Source organism: Mus pahari, chromosome 9 (assembly GCF_900095145.1).
Source record: "Mus pahari chromosome 9, PAHARI_EIJ_v1.1, whole genome shotgun sequence".
NCBI classification, from domain to species: Eukaryota; Metazoa; Chordata; class Mammalia; order Rodentia; family Muridae; genus Mus; species Mus pahari.
The window spans coordinates 28770175-28786618 of record NC_034598.1 but is presented as its reverse complement, the minus strand read 5'-3'; the positions used below and the strand labels follow the sequence as shown (position 1 = coordinate 28786618).

General features: G+C 43.9%; 1 protein-coding gene across 1 annotated transcript in view; it reads right to left on the bottom strand.

The window, feature by feature from the left end:
* Positions 1-1805: 1805 nt before the first annotated feature.
* Dnajc12 (DnaJ heat shock protein family (Hsp40) member C12) overlaps positions 1806-16444 on the bottom strand; it is a 16298-nt gene continuing 1659 nt past the window's right edge. The window contains exons 2-5 of the mRNA XM_021205762.2: positions 13548-13626; positions 11991-12130; positions 4210-4414; positions 1806-3264 (exon numbers count right to left, since the gene is read on the bottom strand). Coding sequence (XP_021061421.1) covers positions 3170-3264; positions 4210-4414; positions 11991-12130; positions 13548-13626 — 519 coding nt within the window. The 3' untranslated portion in view covers positions 1806-3169. The remainder of the gene's footprint in view (positions 3265-4209; positions 4415-11990; positions 12131-13547; positions 13627-16444) is intronic.

The window sequence follows — 16444 nt, the reverse complement described above, 5'->3', positions numbered from 1 at the left end:
TCCTCTTTACATCTTCAGTAAGAATGCCATATAGCTTTTTCTGAAACAAAATGTCTGGGGTGCTAATGAAGGAAACAGTTTAATAAGCTTATTTATTTAAATCAAGTCCTCCAGTAAGAAATGGAGAATCTGCTATCTTTACTTAAAAGGCTGTGTAAATATTTATCTGTCAAAACTACATAGCGACATGAACAAATATGTGCAGTTCAACACCCTCTTACTGGCTGGCCTCGAACTCAGAGATCCACTTACCCCTGCCTCCTGAGTGCTGGAATTCAAAGCATGCACACCGCCGCCAGGTAACGTATCAGCCTTTGATCTTGGGACTTTTAAAAAACTAAGTAGACAAGCCGGGCAGTGGTGGCGCACGCCTTTAATCCCAGCACTTGGGAGGCAGAGGCAGGTGGATTTCTGAGTTCGAGGCCAGCCTGGTCTACAGAGTGAGTTCCAGGACAGCCAGGGCTACACAGAGAAACCCTGTCTCGAAAAACCAAAAAAAAAAAAAAAACTAAGTAGACAGTACCTACTCTTGGTCGGAACCTGGAGGTACCAAAAGTTCCTCTTTCTAAATTAAAACAAGTTAGATTCCCGTGCAGAAATTGGGGAGGCTTAAAGTTACTTAAAAGATTATCTTTCCGTAATCAGTTTGCAGTGAGGTGGATTGAGTCACAATCCACAAACATTCACATTGCAAAACTGTACGTACATCTGATCGTGGATGTGCAGGACACGCTGGGCAGCACAAGGTAGTAAAGAAATGTTGACCCACTTTCCATCTGGTCTTCATTGGAAGGGCTGCAATGCCTAACTAAGCACACGCTTCGTTATTAAACCTCAGGATTCAGTGATGCCTTCTGTGTACAAGGTCCCTCAGAGTTAATTGGTCAAATGAGTTAGATGCTTCTTGGGTTTGGGTTGGTTTTTTTTTTTTTTTCCTTTTATTGGATATTTTCTTTATTTACATTTCAAATGTTATCCCCTTTCCAGGTCTCCCCTCCGGAAACCCCTTATCCCATCCCCTACCCATCCACCCACCCCCACCTTCCAGCCATGGCTGACCCATCAGGAGCAGCTGTCAAGTGCAGCAATTTCCTAAGCAACAGCAGTGGGTCATCAGAAACAGGATCTTGTCAATATTGGGGGGTTATATAAGAAAAATAGAGCTCTCATCCGAGTGGGAGGGGATTCACCTTTGATGTTGTGCAGAGGCAACAGGCTCCAGTGTTTACCCAGCTGGTGCTGGGCCCTCAGATGTCCCCAGGGAAGGAAGCAACTGTCTGAGAGCCCATCATATCCAGTGTGTGTGTGTCTCTGTGTGTGTGTGTGTGTTTGTGTGTGTGTGTTTCTTTTTCTTTTCTTTTTTTGATAAAATTTGCAAAAATGTTGACAGCTCATCATTCATTTACTGAAATTACAAAATATTGATAGAAATTATTCTCTGAACAGACTTATGGATGACAAAACAGGAAAAATTCAGATAAAATTAAAGGAATCAGCACAAGATTATATTCTTTCTCTCTCTCTTTCTGTTTTAATTTCTTTCATTAGTTTTATGAAGTGAATTTTGACCTCCTAAAATTGACAAGTTGGAGTTCGAAGCCCTGGCATCTTCCTTTGGAGTTAAGTTTTTTGTTTGTTTGTTTTTGTTTTTGTTTTGTTTTGTTTTTTCGAGACAGGGTTTCTTTGTACAGCCCTGGCTGTCCTGGAACTCACTCCCCTAGACCAGGCTGGCCTCGAACTCAGAAATCCGCCTGCCTCTGCCTCCCGAGTGCTGGGATTAAAGGTGTGCACCACCACACCCGGCTGTTTGTTTGTTTTAAGATAGGAATAAATTAAAGTGAAGTTGTGAGAACCACGGACCCTGGTCTGGGATTAATGATGCCTTCCTATGAAGAGGTAGATACCAGGGACTTGAGTAAACAGGGACAAGAGGCCTTATGATGTACAGTCAAGAAAGGGGCTACCTGCAAGACACGGGGGCAGCCTCGGAAATGTGCTGACCATCCCTTGAATTGGACTTAGATCTTCACAGATGGCGAGGCATGCTTGGGCCACCAAGGGTGTTTTGTTACAGCAGCTAGATAGAGCAGGGTGGTGCTGTCTGCACTGATATTTCATAAAAGGAAGCACTTTGCAGCTTTCTTTTTGCTTTGGTTTGGCTTTCTTGAATTGGGGTCTCCTGCGCCCTCTGCTGTCCAGTGGCTATGTAGCCACAGCTGGCCGTAAGCCTCCAGTCCTCTGCCTCCACGTCCCAACTGCTGGGATTACAGGTGTGTGTCACCACATGTGTCTAGGAAACATATTTTCTAAATTACATGAGTTTATCTGTTTATTTTGGGTATGGGTGTGTTCGTGCCATGCCAAATGTCAGAGGACAACCTTCAGGAGTTGATCTTTCCTCCATGTGTTCCTGGGGCTAGAACTCGAGTTGTCAGGCTTGGTAGCAAATTTCCTTACCTTCTGAGCCATCTTGCCAGTCCATAGTTTGAGGATAGCAACATAGAGAGGCTCAGGGCCAGCCTGTGCTAGAGTTTGAAGATAACTAGATAGAGAGGCTCAGGGCTAGCTTGTGCTGTGTGGTAGCATGTAGATTCCCCCCCACACACACACAAATTCATATAAATGAATGACTGAATGAATACAGTTTGCATCCTAAATGCATAAATGAACTCTAAGGAAATTATTTATTTCATTCTATGAAATTTAGACAAGTAAGTCTGTATTTTGTTTTAAATCAAAATCCAAAAGATATTTCTATATGGCTAGAGATCACAGGACACCAAAAGGGAATGATTTTTTAACAGCTATCTACAAATAACATTCAGGGAAAACATATACTACAAACTAGTATCTAAGTGTCCTCTTAGAAACAAGTGTATATAAGAGCCTTAATTGACTCAAATATTGAAATAAACTACAACTTACAATAGTGTTCTCACTTAAACAACATGTAGGAGGTAAGAATCAACGATACAGAGCATACGGGAAGTCCTGGGTTCAATCCCCAGTACAAACTAACACAAAGCACACTGTAAGAATGGCTTCGAGGATGGGGGACTTGGCCACTATGGTAACTCACACATACAACATTTTAAAGACATAAACAAAGATTCGCTTTGGCAGCAGAGATGAAGCGCTCGCCCTCCCTCCTTCCCAGAACAGCAACGCTTCAGATTTCATAGTTTCTGAACTTCCTCAGGAGTTCTGAGGGAGCGTCGCCAGACCAGCGGAAACGAAGGTGGCCGCAGTTCGAGTCTGAGAGACCTACAGAAGAGGGACGAGAAACACTTCAAATCAGAGGTAGAAGGAGAGTCAAACTAGCCGAGCAAAACAGCTTGCGGTTAAGGCTCCATAGCATCCAGTGGGAGTGAGTCTCCAGGAGGAATTCTTCTTTTTCTCCTGACTGACCTGGAACTTACTATGTAAACTGGGCTAGCCTGGAACTCACTGTGTAAACTGGGCTAGCCTGGAGTTCACAGAGATCTGCCTGCCTCACACCCCTTGAGTACCGAGATCAAAGTCATGCACCACCATACCCTGCAAGTTATTCATATTTTATAGTAACAGTACATTGGCATTTTTATGAACAGATATTACAATTCGGAGGCTGGAGAGATGGCTCAGAGGTTAAGAGCACTGACTGCTCTTCCGAAGGTCCTGAGTTCAATTCCCAGCAACCACATGCTGGCGCACAACCATCTGTAATGGGATCTGACGCCCTCTTCTGGAGTGTCTGAAGACAACTACAGTGTACTCACATGTAATAAATAAATAAATCTTAAAAAAAAAAAAAAAAAGAAATTACAAGTCACGTGGACAAAGACCTCTCATGCTGAGTAATCATCCTCTCCCAAACTGGGAATTTTTAAATAATATTTTTACTAATTCTTTGAGAAATTCGAACAGAATATTTGGAGCATATTCACCCCTCCACTCCTCTCCTTAGCTCCTCCCAGGTCCAGTCCCCACCTCCCTCTCACATCCTGTCCCTTCTTAAAAAGTTACCCATGCACACACCTTTTATCCCAGGACTTGGGAGGCAGAGACAGGGAGATCTCTGTGAGTTTCAAGTCCGTCTGATCTACATAGGTAGTGAGAGCTGTCTACACTGCTGTGCCTACCGGGACAGGTTGAGGACAGCTGTAATACAACCCATGCTCTTTGATATCTCCCGTTGTCTCTTGTGAAGAGCTAGGCAACGCAACTTACCTGGGGAGTCCGGGCTTTGTGGGGAGATGCCCTGCCCTGGGGACTCAGATTCCTTTTGCATCGTTTTCTCTGGGGTTGAGTCTGGGTCCCCTTTCTTGGTTTCTCGCTGCTCACTCCATTCCTTGTTTGGAACTGTGCTGGTGAAAGTCTGGCCACTTCCTTCCAGCATCAAGTCTTTCTTACTTCTGACAGCCCAATGCATCGACTAGATTAATTAAGAGGTGACACATAAACATCATTCGGTTCTTACATTTGGTTATTTATTGAGGGGTGCATTTGGGGTGCTGGGGGGAGACAGCTTTCAGGAGCCCATTCTCCTTCCACCAAGGGAGTTCTGGGATCAAACTCAGGCAATCAGGTTTTGCTAGCAAGCATCTTTACCCACTGAGGCATCTCACCAGCCATGGTCCCCCCCCCCCGCTCCCCTCCAGTCCCCACCCCCGCTGCATCATATATGGTCCAGGCTAGTCTGGAGCCCCTGAGCTTTTGTTTGGTTGTATGGGGCTGGTTGTTATGATATTTGACTGAATAGAAACAGAGAACAGGGGAAGAAGACCATCTTCCTCCTGAAGACCTGTGGATAGCTCAGTGGCAGAGCCCTTGCCTAGCCTGAGAGATCTTGGGTTCAATCATGAACCACAGAGGGTGGGGGTGGGGTGTAAGGGCTATGAAAAAGGAGAGAATAAGAAATTTAAGAATTAAAAAAAAAAAGCCAGGCACAGTGGCACTTAGACACTCAGGAGGCAGGAGCAGCTGAACCTCTGATTTCGTGGCTAGCCTGGTCTACATAGCTAGTCCAGAGTCTAGACCAGCTAGGGCTATAGAGGGAAATGTTGTCTCAAAAATTTTTTTCTTTTGGGCTTAGAGAACTGAAACTGTAAACTATTAAAGTCACAATTTAGGGCCAGTGAAGTGGATCACTGGATAAAGGAGCTTGCCTCCAAGACTGACAACCTGAGTTCAAGCCTCAGGACCCACAGAGTGGAAGGAAATGACTGACTTCTGCAAGTTGTCCTCTGCCCTCCATATATGTGCCACAACAGACACACATGTACACTCATATACACAAACACATGCACAAACACACATACAAACACACCCCCTACACACACAAACACACAGACACACACATGCACACCCATACATAAACACATAGATACACACACATGCACACCCAAACATAAACACACAGATGTGCACATATGCACAAACACACAAACATACTCCACACACATACACACACACACACACCACACACACCACACACACAAACACACAGACACACACATGCACACCCAAACATAAACACACAGATGCGCACATATGCACAAACACACAAACATACTCCACACACATACACACACACACACACCACACACAAACACACACACACATGCACACCCAAACATAAACACACAGATGCGCACATATGCACAAACACACAAACATACTCCACAAACATACACACACCACACATACATACACACATACCACACACATACATAAACACACACACTACACACAAACATACACACCATACACAAACCCACATATACATACACATACACACACATGCAGACACATACACACACATGCACACAACAAATATGGAAAAGTTTTAAGATGCTAAGCAGTCTGTGCTGTGAAGGCACAGCTTTCCACGTTCACAGAGTGTAGCTCAGTGTGGCACACCATCTCCTGCTGCTGCCTGCAGATCTACATGTAGAACTCTCAGCACCATGAGACTTAGCACCATGGTCCTTCTCCAGCACCAGGTCTGCCTGGATGCTGCCATGCTTCCCACCATGATGATAATGGACTGAACCTGTAAGCCAGCCCCAGTGAAATGTTGTCCTTGGTAAGAGTTGCCATGGCCATGGTGTCTCTTCACAGCAGTAAAACCCTAAGACACTTAACAAGCCTACATCCTATGGTGGACACGATGGATCCCATACCACGTGACATCTATGAGGGAGCACACCAACGATCACAACATCCAGGGGAAGGCAGGAGGATCAAGGGTTCAAGGTCATCTATCCGTGAATACATATCGAGTTTAAGGCCGGACTGGTATGGACATGAGACTCTGCCTCAACTAGAGACCGGGGCTAAGAGGCAAAGAGGACAGAAACACATTGGCAAGCATGCGGCCGAGTCAGCAAACACCAGAGGGCAAAGGTCACGAACACTCCTGTCTGTGAAGTTGGGCTCCTGGTATTTTCCACTCACAATAAACTTGTTTACCAGCTTTCCTTAACAGACCTTTTTTTTTTTTTTCCCCTCCTAGGAAATAATTATCTTACATTCTAAATTTCGGTCAACACTAGCAAATATTTTTCTTTTAATCCACATGCCATTAAACATTGCAAAAGGGAAACCAAAAACAGCAGGCTCACATGAGCCACAGTTCAGATGAATCACAAGCAAAAATTGGCTTTTTTTGTTTCCAAATTATTGTTTTATGTGTATGGATGTTGTATCTGTATGTGTTTCTGTATACCGCCATGGGTGTCCGGTGACTGAGCTGGCCAAAGGAGAGCTCAGACGCCCTGGAACTGGAGTTAAACAATTATAAGCCACCATGTGGTTGCTGGGAATTGAACTCAGGACCTCTGGAAGAGCAGCCAGTGCTCTTAACCGCTGAGCCATCTCTCCAGCCCCCCAAATTAGTTATTTTTATCCTGAGTCACCATGAGTAAATTTTTTACTTGCCTGAGTGGTTGACCTCTGACCTGCTTGCTCTGGGATGTTATCCAAACAAGGCAGACTGCGTTTTCAAAAGCAGGTATTGAAATGTTCACCATTTCCCATCGGGCTAGAGAAAGAGTGGCCGGCCCTCTGGCCATAGTATTCTGCAGAGAGCCTGTGGCCAACTGGACTCACCCCAAAGATATATCACCCAGCCAGGGACTCAGAAATGATCAGTAGGCAAATAGATTTATGTAGGGTAACAGGACGACCCCCACAATCCCTCCCCAAAACAGCTGATTTACCAAACAGCCAAGTCAAAAAAATGTATGTAACTTACAAATTTTACAGCAACGGGTGTGACATGGGTCAATTTTATTAGTCTTTGAGGATGTTTTCTTGTAGTTTTGACTGTGATGTAACCAGAACCATTTTCAGGCAGCCTTCCTGGCCTGTGCTTTGGAAGGAGCTAGAGAGCCTGGGTTCTCTGCACGCAAAAAGGCCTTTGTGAGGCCTGGTGGTGCAAGTCCGTAATCCCACTACTTAGGATGTGGAGGCTGGAGAATTAAACGTTGAGGTCTGGCTTGTTGCTATATACTGTAATGTTAAATTCCAGTCCCCAAAGTCTGGTTGCCCCCAGGGACAAGGAGCTCCTCCTGTACACGTTATGTGACCTTGCTCCTTAATTTATAACTGTTGGTTGAACAAAGATGTTGGCAGACTATAGGTGAGCAGAAGAAAGGTGGGTGGAGCTTCGGTTCCCAGGCCCGGGGTCTGTGGCAGAGACCACGAGGAGAGGAGGGCAGAGAGAGGAAGAGAGGAGAAGACGTGATGGGGTAGGAATCCTGAGAACATGGCCAAGAGGGCTGGCCAGTTGGAGTAAGGGCAGCCCAGGTAGAAGGCGGTAAGTTATATAACAGAATTATTAACAGGGAAACAGACAAAATAGCACAGAGGGTTACGGTCTACCCAGATCTAACGCATTAAGGCTTATTATGAATACAAAGGTTTTGTGTCTTTTATTCAGGAACTGAGTGATCAAAGGTGGGGCAGAAATCCCCAATTAATTTTTATTACAAGAAGTTCAAGATGATCTTGAACTACATACCAGGTACATACCTGTACACACATGCCTGCAGGCAAAACACTCGTATACATAAAACAATAAAATAAACAAATCTAAAAATAGCTTTTAAGGAGCAGGTTGTGCTATATGACCCCATGTCTCAAAAATTAAAAAAAAAAAAAAAAAAAAAGGAAAGGAAAGGAAAGGAAAGGAAAGGAAAGGAAAGAAAAGAAAAGAAAAGAAAAGAAAAGAAAAGAAAAGAAAAGAAAAAAAGTTGGGGTGAGGGGGCTCAAAGATGTAGAGTGGTTGGTAGGGTACCTGTATAGGCACTCCAAAGGTGGAGATAGAAGGATCAGAAGTTCAAGATCACCCTCAGCAAGTTCAAATCCAGCCTTGGATTCATGAAACGTCAGCAAAAGAAGTCTGTTTCCTCATTTTCACAGGATCTCAAAGGCCTGACTGAGTCCTTGAGACTCAAGCCAATTATTTCTTTATTTAAAATAATTTTTTTCATTTGTTTGTTTTTTGAAACTGGGTCTTACTCTGTAGCCCTTGCTGGTCTGGAACTCACTGTGTAGAGTACGCTGCCTTAAACTAACAGAGATCCACCTTCCTCTGCCTCCCACGCACAGGAATGAAAGGTGCGCCTGGCCTTTGAATATTTAATATTGATTTGCAATGTATGTTTTGTTCATCTCTGTGTGCACATGTGTATGTGTATGGACATATATATGTATGCTATGATGTATGTGTAGAAATCAAAGGACAGCTTTCAGGAATCAGTTTTCTGTCTACCATGTGGTTTCCAGGGATCAAACTCAGGTTGTTAGGCCTGGTAACAGGGGTCTATACCCACTGGGCCATCTCAAAAGCCACGTGTCTCATTTTTAAACAAGCATCACATGTTCAAATCTAAGTTTCTAACACATTCATTGGCTTAGGTCAGTGCTTCTTAACCACAGGTCTCGACCCTTTTGGAGGTTGAATGACTTTTTCACAGAGGTCACCGAAGACCACTGGAAAACACAGATATCTGGGGGCTGGAGAGATGGCTCAGTGGTTAAAAGTACTGACTGCTCTTCCAGAGGTCCTGAGTTCAATTCCCAATAACCACATGGTGGCTCACATCCATCTATAGTGGAATCTAATGCCCTCTTCTTGTGTGTCTGAAGACAGCTACAGTGTACCCACATAAATAATAAATAAATAAAACTTAAAAAAAAAAAAAAGAAAACAGATATTTACATTACGATTCATAACAGCAGCAAAATTACAGCTATGAAACAGCAATGAAGATAATTTTATGGTTGGGGGTCACCACAACCTGAGGAACTGTGTAAAAGGGTCACAACATTAAGTTGAGAACCACTGTCTTAGGTGAACTCTTAAAATATCTTTTTAATCCCAGCACTCGGGAAGCAGAGGCAGGTAGATTTCTGAGTTCGAGGCCAGCCTGGTCTACAGAGTGAGTTCCAGTTCAGCCAGGGCTATACAGAGAAATCCTGTCTCAAAAAAACAAACAAAAAAAATCTTTTTAAGATTTACTTTTATTCTTTTAATTATATGTAGGAGTGCGTGTGTCAGCATATAAGCGTGTGCACATGCATGTAGCTACTCTGCATGCCCAAAGGCATCAGATCCCCTGGAGCTGGAGTGACAGTATTGCGTCACCCTGAAGCCATGGCTCAGCTGAGCAATGCTCCCAATGGCCAGATGGCCAGACCTGAAATGCAGCCCTGTGTGTGACACATAAAACTGCCTTCAGATAGATCCGGTTCTCCTAACTAATGTTCGTCCCCGTAGACTAATCCGACTAACTGCATAAAGATCAGAGCCACAAGATGGACGATGTGAGGGAAAGTATTGTACAAGCTTTCACACTCCGAGACTGTGCAAGCCAAATGAACACGAAAGTGTTTTTCGGATCCTAAACTTGTACCTTTTGTTTTCAGGATGGTGTGGGCAATACAGCTAATCCCAAACCCTAATGACAGTGCGTGGCCACCGAAGGCCGGTCACCAACCTGACAGAGGCTGAACAATAACTGTTGATGATTCCCAGACATAGAAGACTTGAAGGAAAAAAGAAATCTCTACTGACTAAAGATCTGTTTTATTTACGTGTATGTGTCTGTAGGAGTGTATGCTATGGATATGTAGATGCTCCTGTGGATTTGGACCCATCCCCTGGAATAGAACCTAGTGGTTGTAAAATGTCTGACCTGGGTGCTGGGGAGCAAATGCCAGTACCAGGCAAGAGTGCTCTTAACCGCTGAGCCGCCTCTCTACCCGCTACTGCCGACTTAGTGGCTTTATTTGGTTTTGTTTGTTCAGTCTACCACCCGAATGCAACCCCTTGCCCGGCCCCACTGCTGATTAAAGAACAGATATACAAGCCGGGCGGTGGCTGCGCACGCCTTTAATCCCAGCTCTCGGGAGGCAGAGGCAGAGGCAGGTGGATTTCTGAGTTCGAGGCCAGCCTGGTCTACAGAGTGAGTTCCAGGACAGCCAGGCCTACACAGAGAAACCCTGTCTCGAAAAACCAAAAACAAAACAAAACAAAACAAAACAAAACAAAAAAAAGAACAGATATACAGCTCATCATTCTTGTAACGCTAATGAAAATAAACCTGAAACCAAATTTCATACTACTTCGGCTCTGGTGACAAGATAAATGATGTGGTCAGTAAGACTAAAATATAATTATTGTAAGGGCTCAAACAGTGCATGGTTAGCTAAACCCAAGATGGAAATGCTGTGTTTAGAGTCAGGAAAATAACAGTAAATAAAAGACAACGGTAATATAGATGAAAGTGGAGATTTTTTTTTTTTTTGAAAAGTCTGTAGCTAACTTGGTATTAATGGTTAAAAAAAATGTGAAGAATGTCACATGTGTGGGTACCCTAATAAGACAGAAGAGGGCATCAGACACCCTGAAACTGGAGTTACAGGCAGTTGTGAGCCACCCAGCATGGGTTTTAGGAACCAACCCTTCATCTTCAGGATAGCAGCAAGTACCTGACGCCCACAGATGCCAGAAGAGGGTGTCAGAGCCCCCGGAAATAGACTTACACACCGCTGTGAGCTGCCATGCAAGTACTACAAACCAAACTTGGGTCCTCTAGAAGAGCAGCCAGTGCTCTTAACCACGGAGCCCCATATGTAAGTTTTTAATGGCGTTTAGAAGTAAGGCAGCACTTCCTAAGGGTGGTAACTCTTTATCAGCATACATGATAGGAATAAGTGTATCCTGTTCTAGATGCCCAAGCCTTATTAAGTAAACAAGCTCAAACGACAAGACAAAAAAAAAAGATAAAGGAAGGGCTGGAGAGATGGCTCTGAGAGGCTCTGAGATACAGTGCTTCATGCTCCTGTAGAGGACCAGGTTTGGTTCCCAGTCCCACATGGCAGCTCACAGCCACCTGGAACTCCAGCTCCACAGATCCAACATGCTCTCCTTGGGAACACACACATGGCATATACATAAAGACAAAAACACAGACACGTACCCAAACAAAAATACATCTTAAGCCAGGCGGAGGCAGAGGCAGGCAGATCTCTGTGAAGGCCAGCCTGGTCTACAGAGCTAGTTTCTGGACAGCCAGACCTACATAGTGAGACTCTGCCTTGAAAAACCTAATAGATGTAGAGATGTCAGAGCTAGACATATAGATGTATCTTAAGAATATTTTTTTTCAAGATCCAAGAAGGACTTTCAGTGGTCCAAAATTCAGTTGCATGAGCAATCTGAAAAGCACAATTCTGAGAAGTCTTAGAGTAGAGTGGAAATGGTAGCAGGAACTGTAAGATGCTAAAACAAGCGGCCATGGCTCCTTCTAAACTCTCACTCTGGTGACCTTGTCTTCTGACTTCCTCCTCATAGAGTTTTGTAAGCAATGACTTACCACTAATTCCTGGGTCGTTTTCCCTCCGATGGCTCACTGATTCTTTAGGCTAAGTCGTGAGTCTAACCCTTGAGCAGCCTGACCTCCTCCAAGTCCCCAGCATCCCGAGAGAGAGAAACTCACGGTTTTCACTGAGTCGGCCAAATCTTCCCACTGCTCGAACGGCATTGACATCTGGCTCCTCCGCCAATGGTCATAGCGGGCTCGACTCTCTGCATTGCACAGAATCTCCTTCGCCTTCTGCAATCCCTGAAAAGTCTCCACTGGAAAACAAGACGAGGGATGAGCACTGCTCTCTTGGGGTGGGGTTAAATTCCAAAACCACCCGACAGCTCTCGCCAGAGTTTTGACTTTGAGACTCTGGGTTGACCTCCCTAGTCAGGCTTTAGTGTCCTCGTTTGTAAGGTTTTATCATAAAGACGAATGAGAGCTGATAGAGATCGGGGAGTAAGGCTCTTTGCCTTTCCTACCGAGCCTGATGTCCCGAGTTTGATCTCCTGGACACACATAATGGAAGGAGATACCTGGCTCATGCAAGCTGCCCTCTGAGTTTCACACATGCCCTGGGGTGGGGGGTGGTGGGGGCATAATAAATAAAATGAATACAGAGAATTCTTATAAAGACACACATTGGTTACAAATAAATATATTGTTATATTAACACTTCATTGGCTGGCGAAAATGAACTGCAAGTCGAAAAACTTGTAGTCCTGGCTGACCTAGAACTTGCTATGTCGACCAGGCTGGCCTCAAACTCACAGAGATCTACCACCTCTGCCTCCCAGCTCCTGGGATAAAAGGTGTGTGCTGCTGCTGCCCAGCAAAAAAATAAAATCTTTAAAAAAAAAAAAAAAGAGCTCATTGAATAAAAAAATAAGTTCAGTTCAGCCCTTACCATATAAGCTTGGGAATCCAGAGTTTAACCCTTAGAACTCACACAAAGGTGGAAGAAGACAACTGACTCCTCTGATGACCCCATTCCATGGTGCACATACCAACAGACAATATACATCACTACTTTTTCAATTTGAAGACCTTGCAACAGTAAATAAAGAAAACGCAGGTGCTACACACAACTGAGGCCCTGCTGTGTAGCAGTTCCATCCAATATTGAAATATTTCACCCAGCTGGCAAAATCCTTCAGCAGGAAGATAAACAATTTAAAATGGCTTCAGGAAGTTCCTGAAACTGACCAGATTCCCAGGTTCCTCCCATCCGGGGTAAGCAATAAACACTGAGTGACAGAAGGAAGCTGAATTGCAAAGAAGACTCTTTAAGGCCAAACCAGCTGCCTGGGAGAACTGCCTGGAAGAAGTGTAGCCCAACTGAATCATTTGGAAGGGACATTCTCCAACCTATTGAGCTGCCCACAGGCTGTGCAGTATACTCACAGAAGCAGGTTCACAGCTGCTGTGAGCCATCACCCATGCTGGGGTGGGCTTTGGTGGTACAACTGTCTTTGACTCATTTTTGCTCCTAGAGATCATCACCCCAACAAAAGTCATGGTTTACCAAGTTGGACTTGGGTGGTCTGAGGACTTTGGTGTTTCTTAGGCTCCTTTTCTGAGGTCAACGGATGTTATGTGTAGCTGCGTAGCATGTCCCAGGAAAAGTTTTGTCATACAACATGCCTATATGTTGTTTATCCTCTTAAGAAACAGCCATTGGTAGATTCTTACCAGCTTTGGGGTTTTCAGGATGCTTATCGGGGTGACATTCCAGAGCTCTAACCTTAAATTCTGCCAAGATTTGCTCAACCTAAAACAAAAAAATCAGGATTTCAAATGAAGAGATAGACAGAGGAAATTGCTCAGTTCGGTGATTCTTGTTTTTTTGTTGTTTTTGTTGTTGTTTTTTGGGGGGGCGATTCGAGACAGGATTTCTCTGTGTAGCCCTGGCTGTCCTGGAACTCACTTTGTAGACCAGGCTGTCCTCGAACTCAGAAATCCGCCTGCCTCTGCCTCCCGAGTGCTGGCCACCACGCCCAGCTAGTCCAGTGATTCTTAACCCCCCTAATGCTGCCTACGACTCTTAATATAGTTCGTCATGTCGTGCTGACCTCCAATAAATTATCTTACTGCTACTTTATAATTTTGCTACTGTTACTAATCATAGTGTAAATATTTGTGTTTTCTAAATGTCTTAGGTGACCCCTGTGAAATGGTCATTTAATCCCCAAAGGAGTCTTGACCTCGAAGATTGAGAACCATTAACATTGTCACATGCAAGCTTGAAGAGAACTCAAGTTTAGTGCCTAGTACCTATGCAAAAGCCAGGCCTGGAAACCCGACTCTGTGATCCCAGTGGAAGGGGTGCAGACAGGAGAATCTGGAGCTCACTGGCCAGCCAGTTAGCTGACTTTGGTGAGCTGAGACTATCTCAAAAAAATAAGATGCCAACACCAATCTCTGGCCTTTACACACACATGTGCACAGATGTACTTCGTAAGAGAATCAAATGTCTTCAAGTGGAGATAACCATGCAGACAATTCCAACACTCTGAGGCAGAAAAGGGAGGACCAGAGGATCAAGGTCATCCTTGGCTAAATAGGAAGTTCAGGCCAAAAATGTAATCGTATACTTTGTGTGTGTATGTGACAGGGTCACACTGGGTAGCCCTGGCTGGCCGGGAATTCAACCTGTAGACCAAACTGACTTCAGACTCCAAGAGATCAGCTTGCTTCTGCCTCCTGAGTGCTGGGATTAAAGGCACATGCCATCAAGCCCAGCAAATGAACATTTTTAAAGAAGTACCTGATTATTGTATGCGTGTGAATGTTTTGCCTGCATGGCCTGTGCCCATGACATACTCAGAAGAGGGCACCGGATTCCCAGGCATTGGAGTTCCAGACAGCGATGAGGCACAGTGTGGATGCTAAGAACGAGGCTCTACAAGAGCAGCCAGTGCTCTTAACCACTGAGCCAACTCTCCTGTGCCCCCAAGTAAACACTTGTAAATTACCATCTTATTCGTACCCCCAAACCCTCTTTGTATAAAGTTCCTATCAATACAGAATAGAAAATATTGTTCTCCTTTTTACCCCTTTAAGATACATTTTGCCCATATTTATGTCTATGTTCTGAGAAGATTAACTAATGCAAACGCATAAAATTATACCTATCTGTCAAAGATGGTTGGAATTTTATTGTTATGGATGTTCTGTTTTTTGGGTTTTTTCTAATTCACATCATATTAGAAGACGCCCTGGGACCAGGCGTGGTGGCACATGCCTGTGAGCTCAGCACTTGGGAGGCAGAAGCAGGCGGAGCTCCGTGAAATTGAGACCAGACTTGGCTACCTAGTGAGGTCCAAGACAGCCAGGGCTATGTAGAGAGACACAGTCTCAAAAAAAAAAAAAAAATTAAAAAATGAAAGAAGGAGGTGGAGGAGGAGGAAAGAAAAAAAGAAGCAAGGAGAGAGAGAGAGAGAGAGAGAGAGAGAGAGAGAGAGAGAGAGAGAGAGAGAGAGAGAGAGAGAGAGAGAGAGAGAGAGAGAGAGAAGAGCAACATTCTGGCATCAATGACATGGTTCGGTGGGTAAAAGCAATTGCCACCAAGCCCGATGACCTGAATTCAATGCCCCAGACCCACATGGTGGAAGGAAAAAGCCAATCCCCACAACGTGCCCTCTGACCTCTGCATGACGTGGAATGCATGCATATATACATACCTATATACAAACATTCATGTAAAAATACTTTTTAAGCATTATGGTACCAGTCTACAGTAGCAAACTGTAACCCCCCCCCAACAGTGCTAACATGTTACTGTTACTTCCTGCTTTACATTTCTCCAGTCTTGCCAATTTCATTTAAAAAAAAAAAAAATAGCGTGTATCTATCTCTCAATACTTTACCATTTTACTGTCACAGGGTTAAACACCTCCTGCAGGGCTGACCGTGAGTAAACCAGGAAAGGTGGCTAGCTTGCTTTCAACATAGCCTCTCTCTCTCCTGCTGTCCGTATCCCACATGCCCAGTGCTGAACGCAGACTGTGGACAGCCAAAACCCTTACGTCATGGCCCACTAAGCCCTCCCTTCCTGATCCGATATCTAGTGATCTGTCTGCACAGCTGCCTACCATGCCGGTGGTAAACAGAAAGCATGTTTAACTTTACTCACAGTCAAATAAACCAAAACCTGCAGAGGGTGAAGGGAGGTTCAAAGACATAAACACCGATGGTCTCCTGAATCTTAACTAAGTAGGTGCACATTTCTAAAAGTGAATTCAAGTATACATACAATATATATTTGCAGGCATATGTAATGTGTATGAAGTATACATTATATATGAAATACATAATTATATTTGTGTGTGGAATATATAATGTATATATGTGTGCATATATATGAAATATACAGTGTACATATATGCTAAATATATAATGTACATATGTATATGTATGTATATATACATATAAATGTATATATACATATATATATATATATATATATCCTCTATTTCTAGTCTTTGACCCAGAATTTTAATTCTAAAAACTTGTCTAAGGAGAAAATCTGAAATGAGACAAGAATTTAGCTCCACAGTATGTGGTTTATCTAGAGAAACAGACTACCA